This window comes from Falco naumanni, chromosome Z, assembly GCF_017639655.2.
Source record: "Falco naumanni isolate bFalNau1 chromosome Z, bFalNau1.pat, whole genome shotgun sequence".
NCBI lineage: Eukaryota > Metazoa > Chordata > Aves > Falconiformes > Falconidae > Falco > Falco naumanni.
The window spans coordinates 49,091,262-49,105,135 of record NC_054080.1 but is presented as its reverse complement, the minus strand read 5'-3'; the positions used below and the strand labels follow the sequence as shown (position 1 = coordinate 49,105,135).

General features: G+C 38.9%; 1 protein-coding gene across 2 annotated transcripts in view; it reads right to left on the bottom strand.

Moving 5' to 3' along the window:
* Positions 1–13,874, bottom strand: part of MLLT3 (MLLT3 super elongation complex subunit) — a 136,114-nt gene that overhangs the window by 34,328 nt on the left and 87,912 nt on the right. For both annotated transcript variants that reach the window (XM_040580302.1, XM_040580303.1), the window contains exon 6: positions 6,321–6,932. In XM_040580302.1, the coding sequence (XP_040436236.1) occupies positions 6,321–6,932 (612 nt within the window). The remainder of the gene's footprint in view (positions 1–6,320; positions 6,933–13,874) is intronic.

The following is a 13,874-nucleotide window of genomic DNA, read 5'->3' as shown; positions in this document are numbered from 1 at the left end:
AGTATAGCAACTGAATGGTGCCATGCTACAGTAGACGCCGACAGCCATGGAGCATACTTGTGCCTACTACGCTTTCTCTAAGGAGGTCTGATTGTCTTAGGCTGCTGTTTCTCTCTGAGCATGCATCTGGAAGGAAAATCCTTGGACTGTACAGAATCTACATGACCTGCTAATACCCACTCATTCGCAACTACTGAATTACCTCCTTGATACAACAGTACTATAGGCAAACAACCCCACAACAAAAGTGGCTGGCAGGGGTTTATGAGAAGCATTCACATCTGGACTAAAAGTAAACAAATGTAGAAACAATGCATTAAAATATCAAGCAAAAGTAAGGTTTCTAAGAATATGACATTTTGCAAACCCACGGTACACAGCCTGCAATGAAGGACATCATCAGTATTGATCCTCTTCTGTGTCATTAAAGATCTTAATAGAGTCACAGTTTCACAAAAAAAATTAAGCTTCCTTTTTTTCCTGAGTAACTACATGAAAACTCCATACAGAGCTCTATTTCACTACTGTTATCTCTAACTTTAAATATTATCTGAAGGAGATCTTACTTTGGCTCCCAGCCCTGGCAGAAAGCAGGCTTTTTCATCTAACAAGGGCCTGGAGGTTTTACAAGACCATAGGGGTTTTCAAAATATTCTTCCTCTGTAACAGTCAAATTAATAGATCATGAGCCAGATCCAAAGTGGCATTTTATGCATTATTTAAAAAAGGTACCCATATTGTAACTATAAGATGGCTTAAGATATGCAAGACGTTATGTACAAACCCATAGCCTATGTGATCACTACTGCATTTTTATTGCTCTGTAATGGACTTCTCAAGCAGCCCAAAAAAGACCCGCTGAAGTACTCCGCTTTTAATAACTGAAACCGCTCACCCTAAGCTGTCACAATTTGCTAGCATGCATTTCTGCTTAGTTTGTATTTCCATAGGCTTCAACATGCCAAAAGGATGTTACTACTAATAATAAGAAGGCTACAATTGCAGGGACATACACAGGCAGAAAGGGTAAAAACAATACACGCTATGTGCAAAATGATCACACCAGGAGCAGAGATTCATCCAACAGAGCCACATGCTTTCTCTAAAAAAAATCCACCAACATACCACTGCCACGCACAGCAGTTTTTATGAGTTTTTATTCGGATGTCTGCAACTGGAGATACACTGAGAACATCTGTTAACACCTAAACATCTATGTATCTGCCTGATCTCCTTTATGCCTTTCTGCAGCAGCTTCACTCAGAGCTAGACACTGTTTGTTCCTCCCTACCCGGCCCCGCAAAACTGGTAATAATCAATCAAGAAGTACCAGAGCATCCTTTCTGCAATGGCTCCACAGCTCAGAAGGGCCAGCTCCGGCCACGCAAGATGTCTCGCTCAGATCCGAAACTGTATTTCCCCATCTTCACAAACCAGTCTGCAGCCCACACAAATTTTCTGAGAACATCATCGTATTTCATGATCAGACAGGCAGTAAAATTGAAATGTTAATATTTTTTTTAAATTATTTTTTTTAATCATGTTGCTGCACTGTCCACACACAGAAAGCAAATAGATGGGAGTCTTCTTATCCTGCCATTGAATTTAACATCAAAATCTTTGGAGTTTTCAAGTGGACTGTGCCAATATTCCTGCGCCTCAATAAAACCATAAATCTGACATGCTTTTGCTCCATACACTACTTTATACGCATCATAGCAAAGCTAGTAAAATAATTCCTCAGCCTTTATTTGTAATTTCTAACTGAATATACTACATGTCACTCCTGAATACCCTTGCTAGCTCATCTGACTCTAAAAAGATCACCACTGTTTTGAACAAGGCTTTCACTAATGCTGAAGTCCAACACATTTTAAATCATGGATGTATTTGGAAAGTGACACTCAAGATAGCAGAGTGAAGAGAATGGGAGACACATTTCACTTGCCAACAGCTCAAAGTCAACAGAAAAATGGAGCTAAAACAAATACAGCAGCTCATCACACTACAGCATATGCCAAGCAGACCACAGAGAAATTACCATACCTGATCTTATTCTTTAAGTCATGCAGGGAAAGGGAACAAGGGCAGGAAGTTTATCACTAAGCGAGGATGTGATTCTTTTTGTTTCCCACAGCAATATTATAAAGATATTTGGAGCTCAAAACAGGGATTGACTGCAGGACATCAGAAGAGTGTCTGGCATTCTGAAACACCCCTGATGTAACAGTATGCTAATCTGGCTGTGTTTAAGTCTTAAACCTGAATTTTAAAGGACAGCTTGGAGGGTGAATTAGCCATTGGAAGACATGCTCTATCACATGAAAAAGAACCCACCTCTCTCAGAGGGTACTAAACCTCTACATCCTGACTTTGTGAAGGTAAAGGCCAGTATTTCAAGTCTGAGTGCCCAGAATCATGTAAAGCATAATGCCAATATTGAGAAGGGTAGACCTCACCCTGCTTTTCCACCTGAAATTGAAGCCCATTAATTGAAAGGATACACCCCACCTCAATGCACTGAACGGGGGCTGTATCTGAAGAAATGAGGGGAGCAGCAGCATTTCTTTTCTGTAGCATCTCTGTTTAATGATGCTTGTCAGCTTCCTTTACCACGAGGACTTTTCATGATGTCATCCTCAATTTAAAAAACTGAACCCAGCCTTCGAAATTGAGAACTGATGAGGGGACTACCCCTAGCTCTGAAACAGTCTTTGGTGTGCCCAGCAATAGAAAGAAACTCAATTTTGAAGGAAGTTCTAGCTTCTGGTGAATGTTTGCTAAAAGCAGTAAGAGTTCATCCACTGCTATCCAGCTTACTGGACAAATTTCCAGAGATAACGCCAGCACTGTCTGTTGATGTCCCACTTCTTAACTTGCTTCTTACATACTACAAAAAAATGAGTTAATGGGCAAAATTCAGAAGCAATGAACATTTGCCAAGGGAAGATTCCTCCAAAACCTATGAAATAAAGGTCTCTACCCTCCCTATCACATTTTTTTCCTTTTTAAAGAAATGAACATAAAAACTACTTGGTTTTGCGTACCTACTGACAAAGTGAACTCTCTATAAAATATAAAAGCATGACTATAATAATTCTAGGTGAAGTAATATAACCTTAGCTACAAAGCAGTTACAAACAACTCTGCTGCACTACACCTTTTATTACAAATTTATCATGTTTGATATGCATAGTTATGTATATGAGCTAATACCAAGAAAGTGAAGTCACCATTTCAGAACATGTGTGTTCGAGAATGAGAACATCTCTTACTCCATAGAGTGAAGAAATTATCATCCTCACAAAATTCTTAGCAAAATATTTTTTTATTACAATTCATACAGCATTAGGTTTGTACTGCATCATAAACTTAAACTAAAAAAATGCACTTGACTCAAATTTAATATTTTTGTGGTATCCTAACAATTTTTTTGTAGGTATTTATTTGTAATTGGAATTCTCACACCTAACCGAAATTTGCTGAGTCGGGTTTTGTGGATTTCTTTTTTAAAGCCACTTTAGGAATAAATCTTTACTTAATATAGTAATAAAGTATTATTACTATACTAATACTTTACTACCAAATATACTCCTCAATAATGATACATTGTTTGTTCATTAATGCTATGATACCCACCAGCGTAACTGTACCTGAGTAAGAAAAAACATCTGACTGAATTTTATAGCGTGTTATGCCAGAACATGCCACTGAAGAAGTGTCTTCCCAGCTTCAGGCAACTATGTTGGTTAGTATCATGAAGCATTAACAGAACTAACTGTTCCTGCATAGCAAAAAGCATTATCGTATTTTCACTTCCCCTACTCTCTATGTAACGTTGCAACTTTTCACTTTTTCTTTTCTTCATACAACTACATTTATAGGACACACCCTTTATGGATCTTGCTGTAAAATGCACTCCTTTTCCTCAAATGCTTAGAAACCCACCAACACATACTAAAAATTCAAACTATTCCAACATAATTACCTCTACTACACTGCTTGCTTGCCTTTTGTTAGGTTCCCTGGTCAAAAATAATGAAGTGTAGAAGGAATGACTGTGAAATTCTGTAGGCACTCATCAACCAGGCTGCCCAGCTCTTTCACCCGCAGCACTAACAATAGTGTTGAATCCACAGGCACCTTAGGGAATTGTTCCAGGTTTACTAGATACCTTTTCTAAAAATAAGTAAATTATTTACTTTCTAAATAATAGCCTGTCACTGACTGGAGCCGATTTATTAATAAGCACAGTACCAAAGTGGCAGACATCTTTTTCACCCAGACAGATGTGGTCCACACTGGTCCATACCTCACACACACAGAGAATGGTTGGGGTTGGAAGGGACCTCTCGAGATCATCTAGTCCAGGGTCCTCAATCTTTTTAACCAGGGGGCGGGCGCGCGGATGCAGTGGCAGGCAGCCATCTGCGGCTGCTTGGTTTCCCCCCCAACCCCCGGCGGGGAGGGGATGGGGGGGTCTGTAAATACCGGGGGCCGGACTGAGGACCCTGGGGGGCTGTATCCGGCCTGCGGGCCATAGTTTGAGGACCCTGGATCTAGCCCAATCCCGTGCTAAAGCAGATTCACCAGAGCCCAGACCAGCAGGATCTGCTTGTCTTTGAGCAAACTCCAGTATCTGACCCTCTCAGTAAAGCAGCTTGCAGAACGAGAAAACCCTGAATCTGTTTTTTTGCCTTAGTACAGAATTAAGGATCTCCTTTGAGCCTGAAGGTCAACTGTAAGTGGATGATGAACAGAAGTGCAAGTGGATTTGTGTCACTCTACGAAAACCACAAGGGTGTACCCATTAAACCAGTGGTAATGGGTGAGAGGCTGCAAGACAAAGACGGAAACACATCAGCAATTCAGAAGGTTCAGTTTTAAGCACCATCCAAACCCTTTACATATCAGTCATCTATGCAGCACGCACCTCTCTAGTGCCTGCATTTGTAAAATCCCAGCCAGACTGCAGTTGCTCCTCTCAATTCTTTTGTCTTTGAAGAAAAACGGAGAACCACTGCTGCCCGTAGAAGTTTGTGTACTGCTACATGGCACCTATTTGAATGAATAGGAAATCTGATAGCAAATTAGCTGGCTATACTAAGGGTAGGTAGTGAGTCTTAAGCTTATTGACATAAATTAAAATAAAAGATTCAGCTTCTTTTGAAGACATTAAAAATTAATTCACTCCAAGGCTGACAAGTGTAAACAATTTTGGTTTTAAAGGCAAATTTGTAAGTTCTCAGCAAGACTAAGAATGACACCCTAACCACAATATCACCAGCGCCACGTCCGATTCCATAGCTTCTAAATTTTACAGACTTCATAAGCCATAAGGGACCAGGCATTAAAAGGTCACTTCAGAAATAAATTACTTTCTCCCTCATGGCAAGTTTCTATGAAGTAAAAAACTGATGTTGACACATCCCCACAGCAGGGTAGTTATTGTCTGTTCCAGAGAGGGCTAGGAGGGCTGTGAATCTGATGGCAGTAACACAGGCATACAACAGAAACCAGAAAAATGAGAGAATTGAACAGGCAATGCTGGGAAGTCATCTTCTCCACCATGTGCACTACCTCTAGCCATAAGCACAAATAAAGGCACCAAACAAGCCATCTCTTCCCAGCCCTTTTTTCCTCTATTTATGTTTCCATAAAAGATGCTTCTGAAAACTGAAGTCCGCTAGGAGAATGATTAAAATTATAAACATGAAGAGCAAATGATGCTTGAAACAGATGAGCAGACATGGTAGATAAACATTTCCAGGAAAGCAAATTCCATAAAAAAGGTCTTTCTTCTTGGGTAAGCCTGTGACTTTGGATAGAGTCTCCTCATCACAGCGAGGATCCTAGGAACTCCTCCTCCTCCACAAAACTGGCATCATTCACAGAACTGCCCTTTTTACCAGAAAAATAACACTCTGATTTACTGTAACCCTTTCCTGAATTTACTGAATTCTTTAACACCTACGCACAAAGACTTAGGGTGTGAAATACAAGCATTTAAATCAATTTCCTTCTCTCTCATAAGAAGCATGAAATTCAAAAGAACAAGATCAAAAGTCCAGTATTATTTATCGCCATCTCCCATATGCTCATTCATCACAATGTTAACAGATTTATAAATTAAGTAGACTTGAATAGGCAATACAATTCATCTAGAACGTGTTAAGTTTGAACAGCTGGCAGTCAACATCCTTCAGTTTGAACAATCTGCCAGTAGACAGGAAAAAAGAAGGGGAAAATACAAATACGGTGCACAATTCCACAAATGGGGAATACTCAATACGTATGAAGCAAAACCACACACCACTTACTTCAGATTTGGAGGACATGTTTTCATCCATGTCAGAATCACTGGGATCTACAATATCATCAAATGGCGGTAGAGCAGGCGTCTTCCTTTCCAGTGCATCATTTTCAATTTTGACTCTCCCCACCTTGAGTTGAGATCTGTCCTTTGTCTGGTTTTTGTCAGCTGAACACGTAAGAATCAGTGGTGGGGCACTAGAAAAACTTTTAAATAATGAATCCGAGCCACTTTTTTTTCTTTTTTTTGCAGAAGGTTCATCAGAGTCCAGAACAGATGGCCTTTTTGTAGGGGTCTTCTTTTCTTGCTGCTGCCCACCTGTACCAGTAAGGATGGGGGTGTTTTCAGATTTTGGCTCCTTGGACATGGGTTTGGGTTCCTTGAAGGCCATCTTAGGAACTATTTTTTCATCTTTTAGTGGTTTGTTTTCTTTGGGTTTCTTAGAGGATTCTTTGGAAGATTTGTTGTGTTCCCTGGAAGGTTCTTTGAAGGCACTTTTATGTTCTTTTGAGTCTTTAGAAGTTTTTTCCTTGTGCTCCTTTGTTAACTTGTGGGTCTTGGAAAAACTGTTACTACTGCTGCCGCTGCTACTATTTGTATTCAGAATCCTAGTTGGGTCCTGCAACAAAGAGATGCAAAATTTTACTTACAAAAAGAAAAAAGAACCCTAAAGTCCCGAAAGACAGAGACAATATGGACATAGGATTCGTATCAAAAACTGGGAACTGCAGGTTGAAAACCAGAAACTGCAAATGTCTATATAAGAACAGATACAAACCCCATCATTTCAGTCAACTTAGCTGTTACAAAGTGGTGGTACATGAGCAGGTACCACTGCTTGTCAACATCTGGAAGACAAGTTAGCTTTTATTTTTAGAATTAGATATGTTTTTTAAGAAACACCCTATGAAGAGCACAAAGATAGTTTAGGAAATGTTAACCATGACCATTAGCTGTCAGAAAAGAAACCATCGTAATTAAAGATCAGAATAGGAATCATATACTGTCAACAGAATTACTTAGGACCAGAGCAAAATGTGCTCCTGATGGCATTTCAGGCAAAGTTTGACTTCTCTGTTGTGTCCTCTCTCCACCTTTTCCCAGATCCTCTTCTTCATACACAATAACAACTCTGGGTTCAGCCTGGTTGTAGAAGACTCGATTTGACCCACAACATCTCAGCAGTTAATGTCTTTTAATGGAAAACGCCTTTACTAAAAAAAAAGCTTTCTTCCTTGTATTTATTGCTGCTGTCTCTGCTGAGTATTTAACTGCATTTTTTTTAAATCAACTGCTGTGAGAAGGGTTTCTGAGAGGGTGATGACTCAGACATCCCCCAGGATAGGCAAAAGCAGAAAGAGCAGAGCAGTATCATTCCTCACTCAGTCAAAAAAATTTTGTGGCAGAAAAGTTGAGTGGCAAGGAAAGTGGTGATCTGCAGCTAGAACTGGCAATACGGGAACCGACCCATCCAGAACGGATTGTGTAGGATCCTTTCTTCGGACAATTAACACCCAGGCATTTTCAAAAGATGAGGATAGCTCCAGCACTGCCTACTTTCACTGGAACTGCTAGCAGTGGGTGCGCAGCGTTACAAAAATACCCAGCAGCCTAACTGCACTGTTACAAACACTAAACACCTGTAGCACTCTATCCAGAAACAGGCTTCATTTTTATACTATTCAAATCCTCAGAGTAACATCTCAATTTACAGGAATCTATGGTCAGCAAGTTTAGGTTGCTTACTTTCTTCCAAGCTGATGGTAAGCATTTCTACCTATATATTGCCTAGCATCTGTGAAACTTTCAGAAAGAAACAGTTCAACAAATATATTCCATGTACTCATTGATTTCCTTTCCCTTTACGTAGAACAGAAGTTTAAATGGTATAAAACCAAAAATACTACAACCCTGGGGAAAAAAATCAAGCATGAAACCTGACGTATTGTTAAATTTGTAAAAATCCTAATGCTAGATACAGATTTATACTGAATAACACCAAGAAGAACCCATACTAATCTAGAAAATAGAAGTATGTGAATTTTTATTCTTGATGAAAAACTGTAAGGCTGTTATAGCCCATGAACCTAAGAAACGAGCTCTTCCTGAAAGCAGGATATGGACTGTACACTTGCAGTATGCCAAAGATTCCCATGCTCACACCTTACTTGCTGGAAACCACCTCTTCTAGCTCAAGAACCTTTAATTACTACTCCTTAGGACAAAAGATGACAGTATTTGTCAGAAGTTGGAATATATTTAATTAGGGGTGTCCCAATACATAGTTTTAGAGTAACAGTTTTAATAAAATTCTGAGGTTCAAAGAGAGGATGATGAAAGATGCTTACAATAAAGTGTTCTTCCAACATAATTTTTATGCAAAGAAAGCATTTTGGAACTGGGGAACTACTAAAAAGGTGCTAGACAGTATAAATATTACAAATGCACTTCTGGGTTTGACTTTCAATAATTTTGTTGGTATTCATCCAAGTCCTTTTCAAGCTGCAGACCAAAGTGGTGCCCAAAATTCTCTCATCTGTGTAAGACTGGATATGCTTGCAACTGTATAAAATTAATGTACAAATCCCTAGTTCTGCTTTATTTTCTAGCCATCCACACATCATTCTACAATGCTAAGGATCTGGTTTTCTTTTTTGACCCTTGCAGTGGTTTTGGCTCCAGTGGAGTCAATTTCCTTCACAGTAGCTTGTATGGGGCTATGTTTCAGAGTTATCAGCACCAAATTGGTGCTGATAGCACACTGAGCAGCAAGGTCTTCTCTGTTTCTCACCCCACCCCACCGGTGAGAAGGATGGGTGCATAAGAGGCTGGGAGGGGACACAGCCGGGACAGCTGGCCCCAGCTGACCAGAGGGATATTCCAGACCATATGAAGTTATGACCAGCACATAAAGCTGGGGGAAGAAGAAGGAAGGAGAGGACATACGGACTTATGGCACTTGCCTTCCCAAGTAACCATTATGTGTGATGGAGCCCTGCTTCCCTGGGGATGGCTGAGCACCTGCCTGCCCATGGGGAGTGGTGAATGAATTCCTTCTTTTCAGTGTGCTGGAAACCAAAGGACCAAAGCAGGAGATGGCCAGCCTCAACGCCCATGGGGGCTGAACTAATTCTAAAAATAAAGCCAGTACAACTGCTCTGGAAAAAAAAACACCACTCAAAAAACCTAAGCAGAATTAGCCTGTTTAATGAAAGTTGTGACAACAAGAAGAGAAATGAAGACTGAGAATGCATCCACTTGTGTGCTCCCTGTTGGCAGATAATTACTTATGACTTGTCTAGTCCAGATGTGTTAACTCAGCATTGAATGCTGTAGGACCTGAACAGTTTACACATACCCTATGTGCAAAACCAAGCACTATCTCCCCCCTCCTCTGTAGCAATAGGTGGAAACAAGTAATCAAAACTGATTACTTAGAATGTTTTTTTCCCTTCTCATTACCTTAACTGTTCAGTGAAACACTGAATTTTCACACAGTGCTGCACAAATTATTCAATTGTGCTTTTTATTCAGATGTTTCTTGCATCAGTACTGCAAATGTAATGCTGAGTCAGATTTGGAAATCTATACATCTATAAAATATATAGCATCAACATTATCAATGGGCAGAAGTATCAACAATGAACAATATTATGACATTTGAATGTCAGAACATAAAGCAATTCTTCACTTCCCAGGCCAGCAACTAAAAAATGAAAATAAAAAAGCACTAATCATTCCTTGAGATTTTACTTCAATCAAAACTCTCTTCCTGGTGGTTTTTTTGTTGTTTGTTTGGGGTTTTTTGATTTTTAAAAAAACATCACAAACATGCTCCATATTTTATTTTATGCAATACCAGTCCCAAAGGCTGACATATGAACTTTTAATGAACATTAATACTTTTATCTTCACATATCTCTCTACCATGCCAGAGTTTTAAGTGTTGCCCTGGGCAGGAATAAAATATGTGCCATTAATAAACTAGATGGAGTCCTTATGTTTCTTACTTGTCTCCTTACTATGTATTTTAAATTTCTCCAACAGAACAGATGAAATTTTAGTGGTTTTCCAACAGATAAGAGCTGTGAAATAGGTCCTGGGGTATAGCAGTATTAATTTCAAATAGGAACTTGAGAGCTTTCTTGTCTTTTCAGTTTTAAAATCAGACTTCTTTCCTCTTTCTAAAATATGGAAGCTAGCGCTGTCATAAAAATCACAGTACAAGTATACAATGTACTTATGATATGGACACATACATATACCTCTGTCATGCTCTCTGGGAACTACTCTTTCATTAAGACAGTCAACCCACTGCTTTTATATCAGCATTCATTCTCTAAGTAAAAAAAGTATCTTTTTCGTATTTCTTAAGTTTCTGCAATAGACTCTAACAGAAGCCAACAATGACTTAAGAGGAAACAGCAAAAGGAAGATAAAATTTGTAGGACAGAAAAAAACCCATATATATTCACTGGTAAAATTATATCATACCTAATGATGAATGTGGGAGGCTGGTGGGGATGAAATGTGGCTAAATACACTATGTACAGCACAGATCTTAGTGAAAATCAGAATGTACTTTCAATCCATTTTCTTATTTATCAAAATCTAACAGTGTGTTTCAATGTTTCTTTTCCTTCCCACCTTACAGAAGTATTACAAGGAATAAGAGTAAACAATGTATTTCTGCTAAGATGGACAAAGAAAAGGGTCTCTTCTCAAGTTCATATGCAAAATGGAGATCATGGAATTTTGGCAGGTAATATATTTACATATCATAGCTCACATTTGTGTATTCATCAAATATGAAAGCAATCCAAGCGAATGTTAGACTTTTATATATTTAATAACAAACATCAAAAGAATAACACTGAGGATTATATGCCTGTTAAAATACCTGCAGATGTTTGGGTTTTTTCTTAAGCCAAGTACCACCATATATATTTAGTACTTCAGGATATGTAACCCCTTTCATCCAGCAGTACTAACAGGTCTTTAAAAATACATACTTTAGAAGGCATGATAAAAATCTACAGTTTTACCAACAGAGAAAAACTGTGCTACTGTGACTGTTGCACTCAGTTCCTGCTCAGATTTTAGCTGATACAGCTCATGCTGATACATGCCTGATGTATGCTGGCATACATGCCTGATGTACGCTGGGAGCAGTAAGAGCATCAGGTAGGCAGGACAGGCGGTCAGAAAGAGCTAAAAGGGCCATCATGCAGCCATGATCACCTACCTGCAAACTGCTGTCTCCTGCAGCCACCATCTTTGTCTGGCAATTCGTAAGAATCTACTAACTCATGGAAATTATATAAACCAAATCTCCAAGCTGGATGATATAAACCATCATCTTACAAAAAAAAAACCCAACAACTTTGGCAGTAGATCCATCAGCAGCTGGACTACTGAGGATTTCAGGATTCCCAGTGTGATGCAGTGGACCCTCACACTGTGACGGAGGAGGAAGGATGCGCACCCTCACCTTTGGCTAGGTAACTGATTATTTTAATTTTTTTTTGCTCCCAAGTGCATGAATTAAGTGTTACAGGTGATAAGTTATGAAACGTTATGACCTGAGTGGTGAATAAGTAAATTCATGTGATAGACTAGTTTGGGCTAAGGTGACCAAGTTCTGTTTGTTGTGTTTGTTTGTTGTTTTTCTTAATAAGCTCAAGAAATAAAGTTTAAATCACAAGAGTACATTGTCCTGTAAATTTGAGAGATCCAAACAGACCAAGACAGCTACTCAATAGGTAACACTTTTGCAGATTAAAACAATTCTGTAACTCAAGGCAAAAAATGGTGCTGAAATCTCTTTATCTTGCAGGGTTGGATTATGACTTTACACCACAAAATGTAACTCCCAATTTGGTTGAACATGAGTTTGAATAAGCAGTATCCTCTCAAAAGCATTTCAAACACTCCAGTTGCTGACAGACATTAGGAACCTAATTAGCAAATGGAGCAGCTGGGGGCAGGGAGGGACAGTTCATTAAATTTTATAAAGTCATTAAACCGAGCACACTACCATGGCCAGGCCAATCTACTGTACTCTGGGTTTAGTCTACAAATTTGGTATTAGTGATCATAAAAACATGCATTATTTTCATTTGTAATAAAAGAGCATTTCTTCAAATGTTATTCCTACTGAAATAGTGCACCCATCTTAAGCCAATAGACTCGAATTAGTCTCAAAGAATGCCTCCTGCTTTTAAAAGGAGGAAGACATGTAAAAGTAAACACTTGCCCAAGGAAATTCAGATTTTTGTTGAATGCAAATGTGTTTATTATTGAATAAAAACACTAACTGATTTGGGGGGGGGAGGGGAACACACACACAAGATTCTGAGAGCCTCCACAAATACTGTGGTATTATTCCACATGCTAGCCGCATGGAGATGAATTTACCTGCTGCTAGCTCTTCTACAGATTATTACTGTATCACATACGTACAAAGCCTTCCACACTTCAGCTTGTCCAGCCCACCAAACTATTATGACCATGACACCAGGAGAATTAGAAGCAGATGGAGAATTACAAGGCTCAATGGTTTGACAGAGAAGTCCTAAACGGGGACCATAAAACAGTGTGGGTTTTTTTCCTGGTCACACAGGGGAATAAGAGCTTTGGGGTTTTTGTTTATAAAATAAACCTCATTTCACTGCAGCTGGCACTACAGCTCATTCCAAAAGACTTAATGATCACAACAAAACTAATCAAGCTGTTTCTCTGTATTCTGTGCATGGAGTATTTACATAATACAAACAGGCACGATAATATGCTTTAAAATGCTTTAAAAGCAACACTAGTATCTGTAGCTAGCTTGCACCTATTTCTATATTCTGAAAAAATGCATAAAGTAAGGTTTCATGCATTTCTGCCTGTCCTCTGCATTTCCAAGACTAAAGCTTTGTTTTAGAATCACAATGCTGGGGTTCACTAATACCATCTTCATTAATTTAAATTCAAAATCTTTGAAGTTCAGAAATACAAATAGAAAAACAAACAAATACAAGCATATTTCAGAAGAGGATGTGACAGAAAGCTAACTGACAGTTCTCTCTTACTTCATACCGCATTGTATTTTTTTATAAGTGAATGCTAAACCAACAATACTACTTCATTGCACTGGTTTTACTGTCTTGAAAACCAAGCCAAGCATATCAAAGGGCTATTACTGCAGCAGAAAAATCCCTGAATCATCCAGTACAGATGCCTGGAGTACATGCACCCACAGTTTTGGTACAGACAACTTAGATCCAAGAACTACCAAGACCTTTCTACAGCTCCTATTCTAGAGGCATATTTAAATGAAGTTTGGACACTGCTGTTGCTCCATCACTGGAATTACTTTAAATGGCAAAACCAAAAATCTATTTACACATTGGCTGGAATTCTCCTACCCCCCAACCAAAACAGAAATCCTAAAGACAAAAATCCAAGGGTTCTCAGCTCTCAGGATTTATAATAAAAAAATCCAACTTTTTTGTGATACTAAAATCAAGGTTACTTTATGTTTCCATTTCTCAAAAACATGATGATCTAGATATCT